The sequence below is a fragment of the Caretta caretta genome, chromosome 5 (genome assembly GCF_965140235.1).
Source record: "Caretta caretta isolate rCarCar2 chromosome 5, rCarCar1.hap1, whole genome shotgun sequence".
In the NCBI taxonomy this organism is placed as follows: domain Eukaryota; kingdom Metazoa; phylum Chordata; order Testudines; family Cheloniidae; genus Caretta; species Caretta caretta.
Genome location: NC_134210.1, coordinates 74825314 through 74833848, shown reverse-complemented (window position 1 = coordinate 74833848; position 8535 = coordinate 74825314). Strand labels below are relative to the sequence as shown.

The window sequence follows — 8535 nt, the reverse complement described above, 5'->3', positions numbered from 1 at the left end:
CTCTTTCTTCTGTGTAGGCTGCCGTCCTCAAAACCTTTCCTCTAATCTTACAGCCACTGAAGAGCTCACTTCTCTAGTTTGAAATTTTGGAACTGACAACATCCTTCCTAAAAACAAAGTGAGTTGTTGATCTGTTATACAATATATGCCACAAATTAGGCATAAGGGGACCCAAATCCCAGATATTCAAAGTATGTTTTTGGTGATACTTAAAACTCATGTCATCCCCAAACTGAGATCTCAAGAGAACTCCTACCAAATGCTGCACTGGGTGTTAACCAGGCCCACTGGAGGATTTGGAAGTGAAAGTGAAAAGCCTTGTTCACAGAGTCGTTTAGCTGAAAAAAGGCATGATAACATCTTAAATTTCTATTTCTTTTCACCTCCTATTAGCCCACCTTTCCTATTATTAAGATAAAGTATTGAGAGCGCATATTTGTTTTCTGCAGTGACAGGCAAGAAGACTACATCTAGCCCTCTAACAGGATCAAGTGCTCCTGGACTTGAGTTCATCCCACAATAATGTGAAAATATTATTAACTTGGATTATGAATATCTTTACTTACATTAATAAAAACAGATAATATTAGGAAGGATCAATGAATGGCTTTCACGAATCTGGTCACATGACTAGTTCAGTGTTCTTGATAATCTACTCTCAGTACTTCATCCTTCCTTTTTATACTCAGTGATTATTATTACTTCTTATCTGTACTACTGCAGTGCCTAGGAGCCCTAGTTAATCTCAATGTCAAGAGCAAACATTCAAAGCAGTGACATCATCAAGAACAAAAAGAAACCAAAAACGAATATAAATGCAATTAAATCAAATTAAATGACCCAAAATAAGACAGCACACTTTTTTCATTTTTTATTTATGTATTTTGGCTAATTTGCAATCAACATTAGCCACTGTATGTGAGGGGAGGGAAGGTAGGAATTCAAAAGGATGGAGACAATTCTGTCTATTTTTTGACTACTTCGACTAATGTTACTCCTTAAGTTTTATAATTCTTATAACAACTTTGATACAGATTTTATTCCTGCCCCTCACTAGTATGTGAATTGCCATCAGCCATGTAATGAATCAAACAAACAACACAGGTAATAAAGCATAAAAGAACTATAAACCAGCAGTATGATATTACATTTTTTTCTCAAGTAACACTGTTCTTAACAAATTCTGTTGGTTCAGAAAACAAGAGAAAGTCAATTAGAAGCTCAGAACTTTTAACAATGATCTCCCTTGGCTAATGTTACTGGTCTAAGAGGAGATAAGCCATATAATTTTACAGGAAGCAACCCATTGAATTCATCAGCGAACACAGCTTGGCAATCTATCTTCAATTCAAAATAATGAGGTGGCAGGAGTGCGATGGAGAAACAAGTCTTCAAAAACATCACGTAAGGGAATCCAGCTGTGCTTGTATAGTCTCCAGCTATTTAAAGGAACAACAACAACAACAAAAGAATTCACATAAAATGTTGTGTAGAAACATGCAAACAGACAAGAAATAACTGCATCTGCAACTATGGATATTAAATCTATTCACATGGCAATACAAAATTCCTACTCATGAATATTTGTTTTTACATGAAGCTATTAGAATTCATTGCTGCAGTTTAAATATTCAAATTTTAAAGAAACAGTTGTCTAAGTACTTCCTTTTTTGCATGCACAGCTGTTTTACTGTGAATTTCCAATGCGTAATAACAAAGTAAAAAAATAAGAGTTTATTTTGACTGGATTATGAGCATAGCATTTTGGGCTGAAGACAACACACACTCGAAGACACTCCTTCCAGATTGCTCCTCACTGTCAGTCCTCAGCGCCTCTTCTATATTTAATAGCAAGATACATTTAAGAATCTGTATGAACCACTGTATGAAATTTATTCTAACATTGACTGCAATCACGACTTTTGAAAATGTTTTATATGCAAACTAACAAATTCAATGGTTTAATAAAATTATTTCCATTTTTGTTCTAGTTTCATCAGATTGTATTCATATAGGCAAATGATTCCTGCTGAGGAGCACAAGGTGTTTACAAAGAAAGTTAAGTGGAAGCATCTCTGTAATACAGGGAAACAGCGGTGCAGGAGTATTTAATATGAGATTTATCAGTGTGAAATAGAAGTTATTAAATTATATTAGGAAATGGTAACTGTAAAAGCTAGACCTTGTTATAGAACTCAAACAGCTCCTGATGACTGAATTCCACAAACACTTTCTCCAGGTTCTATGAAGAAAAAAGAAAAAGGAGGGAATTAGTGTGTTCAGTGAATTTCTCTTTTATTCTCTTACTCTTCATTTATAACAGAATGTTAATTTGTCATTGACTTTTGGGTTCAAGTTTAGGTGGAAACTCTAATTGTTTCTAGAGATCACAATGTCCCTAATAAATACACATTCCATTTTAGCAAAGAACTTAGGCCTACAATTACCTCTGTTCTTCTGGAGGTGATTCCACAAACCACAATAAAATATATGCTAGGAAGAGAATGATTTCATTATCTATTTTTTTTAAATCGCAGATAAAATAGAAGTTTATATTTCACTTTTCTCAGCAGTCCATTTGAGACCTAGTAAATGCCGTTATGCAGAGACACTGGAGGCAGTGTATTTGATTGAACTTACACATCCATTAATGCAATACACCAGCACAGAGCTAATACCTCCATCATTAATCTAACAGTTATGATCTTAACATGCTGAGATTGCTATTGTCATTTACGCACAGTCTCAGCCAAAGTTAACAACACAAAAGCTTCAAAGTAGTGCTTAAAACCCAAAATAACCCAATTGATAGAAACTACTGTGGATAAAACAGATGGCAGATAATAGCCCTCTGCACGCATATGCTTATGTAGGTTGGGAAGGGGGTTAAATAAAAAATTCTATCCTGCTTTACTTGCTTACACAAAACAGGTAATTTAATGCTTGTCACTGATTTCAGTTATATTACTGATCTGGCAAATGTGTTCCCACTTCATATAATGTTATTTTGGTGTTTCAAAGAAAAACGGCGGGAGACTGTATGAAGAAATAACAAATTTGACTGCACAGTATTATTAACTATTTGCATTACCGCTGCATCCACGGGTACTAATCAGGATTAGACTCCCAATGTGCGAAGGGATGTACAACCATGAAGTAAGAGTAAGAAGTTGCTGCCCTGAAGCGTTTACATCTAGATTTAAACATGGGGGGAGGGTGTGTGTGCGCGCTTGCACTTCTTAAAAAAAACAGAGATATTAATGCATCTCAATACATCACTAAGTTTCTCCTGCTACCACTGTTTACATTGAAGAGAGCCATAATAAAGAGGGAAATATAAAAAGGAGGAAAAATGAGTTCATTTGTCTTTCCACAGGCTCTATAGCTTCTTATGTTTCTGTTATTTTTCCACATCTATTTTTCTTAGTTTACCGTGTCACTTTATTATTTTCTTGTCACTGAATCTATAATCATTACTCCATATATTATATGTCAGTGTTTGACTTTCCAGGACTTGTACATTTCTTCATGATAACAACGGCATTTTCAAAAAAGCCTCCTAAGGCTCTGTAAACAAACTGTGTCTACGGTCTTGTCAATACACAAAATTTGCACCAATTCAACAAAATTAAGTTTAGAAACTGATCTAGTTAAAATGGTGCCAACTCCTTGTGTGTACTCTCTTTAATTTGTTTACAAGTGCCTTATAACAGTGTATCTTAAGTTAGTAAGGAAATTTTGCATTTACCAAGGACTATGGGGCCAGATTTTGTTCTGAATTACAATGGTGTCAATCTGGAATTGACTCAATTTACACTGGCCCAATTATGTCACAGAAGTAGCTGGAGAACTGAGTACTCAAGGTAAGTAATGCCTAATAAGAAAAGGAGTACTTGTGGCACCTTAGAGAATAACAATTTTATTTGAGCATAAGCTTTCGTGAGCTACAGCTCACTTCATCTCACGAAAACTTATGCTCAAATAAATTTGTTAATCTCTAAGGTGCCACAAGTACTCCTTTTCTTTTTGCGAATACAGATTAACATGGCTGCTACTCTGAAACCTGTCATAATGCCTAATAGTTACTCCTAAAATGAGATATTAAAAGCCATAGAATTACTGGGGCCAGCCTGTTGCTCAAATGCTGTCTCCTCTTCTCCATAGAGAGGGCTTCTTTCCAACGATTTCAGGAAGGTTACAAAGACCCAGAAATGGACCAGTAATTTGTATGAGAGACAAGTCTTCCGCCTGTGAGAGGGAACAAGGCAATTCTGGGAACGGGATGGTGAATCAAAAAATCAAAGAAACAGTGGTTCTTTTTGCCATGATTCCAGCTGATCCTCTCTCCAGGGAACATAATACATTGACAGGAAAGTAAAAGTGTTTGTAAGAAATTCTATCAGCTAAGAAACCAAAAGAAAGCAAACAAGTGGTTTCTGCAGAAGAGAAAAAGAAAAGAAACCCCACACAGTACGAAATGGATCCGTCATTCAAGACTTCAGGTTTGGCATTTGCAGTTTCAGTGCTTTAAAAAAAAAAAAAAAGAATGTAACATAGAAACTCTAAAAAGTAAAGGAGCAAAGTAAAAGAAAGATATTATATTATTTACAGTTTATTAGTCATATTAAATACAGTTTGGGTCAGCTTGTGTAAGTATCAATGAAGATTTGGCAACTTCCGCTACTGCTCATAAATAACCAAGTTATGGGCAGCTTCACACACAAAAGTTACACTGAAAATATTTTCTTTATTACTCTTCTTTAAGTACACACGTGAATAAAATGTTACAACTAAGACACAAACCAGTGAAAAGAAAACAATTCTGAGCTGAGCTGCAAATCTGCTTAACTTCATTTTGATTTACACTACAAAACCTCAACATGTTTTTGAGAGCTGGCTGGGACCTCCTCCTCATTATTATTTAATATTTACATTCTGATAGCACGCAGAAAGCTCAGTAAGAATTAGGTTCCAGGGTGCTAGGCAATGTACAAATATCTGTGAAGACCCCAAAGACTTAACAATCTAAAAGCAAGCATGCAGTCTAAGAAATCTAACACACTTTAGTTATGTCTGGGGGGAATATTTTTTTTGCGGGGATGGAGGGAAAAAGGGTGTTAAACACAACACAATCAGAGCCCATATCAACCATTGTGTGTATCTCTACCAACTACTCTGCCTAAGCATACTTGCATTAGAGCATTCTGGGAAAATGCAGGCAACTATGTCATCTTGCCTTAGCAGAGGATAGTGTGACCAGCATACAAGGTGACACCAGCAAAACACTGGACAAGGCTCAATATGATGCCCCATTACAGAGTACTGAGAAGAAGAAACAGCAACCAGTCTGGTTAGAACAACATGGTTAGAGGTCTGTCTGCACTGCAGAGTAAGTGTCATAACCTGGTCATAGGAATATAATTCTATGCCAGCCTAGGCTTCTGTCAACAATGAAATATTAATGGTTGCCACAATTACTATTTATTATCCATATTCTGGTGAACAAAAACTATGTTGAGAGCCAACCACAATTAAACTATAATGGAGTGAGGGGATCAGGTTACTACCCAGCTGTCTAATGATCCAGCAGAATATAATTAATATCTGTAGAATGGATGGGACCCAAAAATTAGGTTAAAATCTTGGCTCATCCAAGGCTTTTGCTCAGGTACAGGATTACAATTAGGTCCGGTCTACACTAAAATATCTATATATTTTGCAATTGAGTCATGGGACAAAAACATTGTAGCCACAACCTACTTACTCAGTTGCCATTGTAGAGTATATAGTCTTGTTTGGTCTGTCTATGTCTTTTATCCATCCATTCAGGTTTTTATAACGGCTTGTCTACACTATTGCGCAGGGTCATTCTAAGATACGGAACTTCAGCTACATGAATAGCATAGCTGAAGTTGATGTACTTAGATCTACTTACCATGGGGTCTTCACTATGGTAAGTCGACAGCTGACGCTCTCCCATTGACTCCGCTTGCGCTTCTCATTGTGGTGGAGTACCAGAGTCGACGGGAGAAAACTCAGTGGTCGATTTATCGTGTGTATACTAGACGTGACAAATCGACCCCCATTGGATCGATCGCTGACCGCTGATCCGGCAGGTAGTGTAGACAAGCCCTAAGAGTGTCCATCAGCATAGTATCTGATAGCCTCCCGAAGTACAAATACAGAAAAACCTGCCTTAGCGACCATCTCTGAAGAGAAAAGACTTGTCACAAGCAGCTATTTGCAGAGGTCACGGAACATTTCCCCCCTATACTTTAAATGTGAAGAGCGATGACCTGTCATCTGTGACCAGAGACCACATTTTTTTACTCCTATCCATTAAAAATTTGTAGGAGAAACCAATCTTAAACACAAAAAGAAGCTTACAAGAAGTGGAAGGTTGGACAAATGACCAGGGAAGAGTATAAAAATATTGCTCGGGCATGCAGGAGTGAAATCAGGAAGGCCAAATCACACCTGGAGTTGCAGCTAGCAAGAGATGTTAAGAGTAACAAGAAGGGTTTCTTCAGGTATGTTAGCAACAAGAAGAAAGTCAAGGAAAGTATGGGCCCCTTACTGAATGAGGGAGGCAACCTAGTGACAGAGGATGTGGAAAAAGCTAATGTACTCAATGCTTTTTTTGCCTCTGTCTTCACGAACAAGGTCAGCTCCCAGACTACTGCACTGGGCAGCACAGCATGGGGAGGAGGTGACCAGCCCTTTGTGGAGAAAGAAGTGGTACGGGACTATTTAGAAATGCTGGACGAGCACAAATCCATGGGGCCAGATGCGCTGCATCCGAGAGTGCGAAAGGAATTGGCGGATGTGATTGCAGAGCCATTGGCCGTTATCTTTGAAAACTCATGGCGATCCGGGGAAGTCCCGGACGACTGGAAAAAGGCTAATGTAGTGCCCATCTTTAAAAAAGGGAAGAAGGAGGATCCTGGGAACTACAGGCCAGTCAGCCTCACCTCAGTCCCTGGAAAAATCATGGAGCAGGTCCTCAAGGAATCAATTCTGAAGCACTTCGATGAGAGGAAAGTGATCAGGAGCAGTCAGCATGGATTCACCAAGGGCAAGTCATGCCTGACTAATCTAATTGCCTTCTATGACGAGATAACTGGCTCTGTGGATGAGGGGAAAGTGGTGGACGTGTTGTTCCTTGACTTTAGCAAAGCTTTTGACACGGTCTCCCACAGTATTCTTGCCAGCAAGTTAAAGAAGTATGGGCTGGATGAATGGACTATAAGGTGGATAGAAAGTTGGCTAGATTGTCGGGCTCAACGGGTTGTGATCAATGGCTCCATGTCTAGTTGGCAGCCGGTATCAAGTGGAATGCCCCAAGGGTCAGTTCTCGGGCCGGTTTTGTTCAGTATCTTCACTGATGATCTGGAGGATGGTGTGGATTGCACTCTCAGCAAGTTTGCAGATGACACTAAACTGGGAGGAGAGGTAGATATGCTGGAGGGTAGGGATAGGATACAGAGGGACCTAGACAAATTGGAGGATTGGGCCAAAAGAAATCTGATGAGGTTCAACAAGGACAAGTGCAGAGTCCTGCACTTAGGACGGAAGAATCCCATGCACCGCTACACACTAGGGACCGAATGGCTCGGCAGCAGTTCTGCAGAAAAGGACCTAGGGGTTACAGTAGATGAGGAGCTGGATATGAGTCAAAAGTGTGCCCTTGTTGCCAAGAAGGCCAATGGCATTTTGGGATGTATAAGTAGGGGCATAGCGAGCAGATCGAGGGACGTGATCGTTCCCCTCTATTCGACATTGGTGAGGCCTCATCTGGAGTAGTGTGTCCAGTTTTGGGCCCCACACTACGAGAAGGATGTGGAAAAACTGGAGAGACTCCAGCGGAGGGCAACAAAAATGATTAGGGGACTGGAACACATGACTTATGAGGAGAGGCTGAGGGAACTGGGATTGTTTAGTCTACAGAAGAGAAGAATGAGGGGGGATTTGATAGCTGCTTTCAACTACCTGAAAGGGGGTTCCAAAGAGGATGGATCTAGACTGTTCTCGGTGGTAGCTGATGACAGGACAAGGAGTAATGGTCTCCAGTTGCAGTGGGGGAGGTTTAGGTTGGATATTAGAAAAAACTTTTTTACTAGGAGGGTGGTGAAACACTGGAATGCGTTACCTAGGGAGGTGGTGGAATCTCCTTCCTTAGACATTTTTAAGGTCAGGCTTGACAAAGCCCTGGCTGGGATGATTTAGTTGGGGATTGGTCCTACTTTGAGCAGGGGTTGGACTAGATGACCTCCTGAGGTCCCTTCTAACCCTGATATTGTATGATTCTATGAATCTTCCTTACTTCTGCACTGCTGTTGGCAGTGGCGCTCCCTTCTGAGCTGGGCGCCTGGCCATCAGCCACCCTCTCCGGCCACCCAGTTCTGAAGGCAGCGCAGCCATCAGCAGCAGTGCAAAAGGAAGGGTGCCAATACCTGACTAAATATTATGAAATGAGTGAATTAACATAGTTAGCATAGTAATATTACTGAATATATATTTAACTGGTTAATTTTA

General features: G+C 39.6%; 1 protein-coding gene across 2 annotated transcripts in view; it reads right to left on the bottom strand.

Annotated features, from left to right (window-relative positions):
- Positions 1-856: 856 nt before the first annotated feature.
- The window catches only part of COMMD10 (COMM domain containing 10), a 159599-nt gene continuing 151920 nt past the window's right edge, over positions 857-8535 (bottom strand). For both annotated transcript variants that reach the window (XM_048850094.2, XM_048850095.2), the window contains exons 6-7: positions 2183-2242; positions 857-1439 (exon numbers count right to left, since the gene is read on the bottom strand). In XM_048850094.2, the coding sequence (XP_048706051.1) occupies positions 1401-1439; positions 2183-2242 (99 nt within the window). In that variant the 3' untranslated portion in view covers positions 857-1400. The remainder of the gene's footprint in view (positions 1440-2182; positions 2243-8535) is intronic.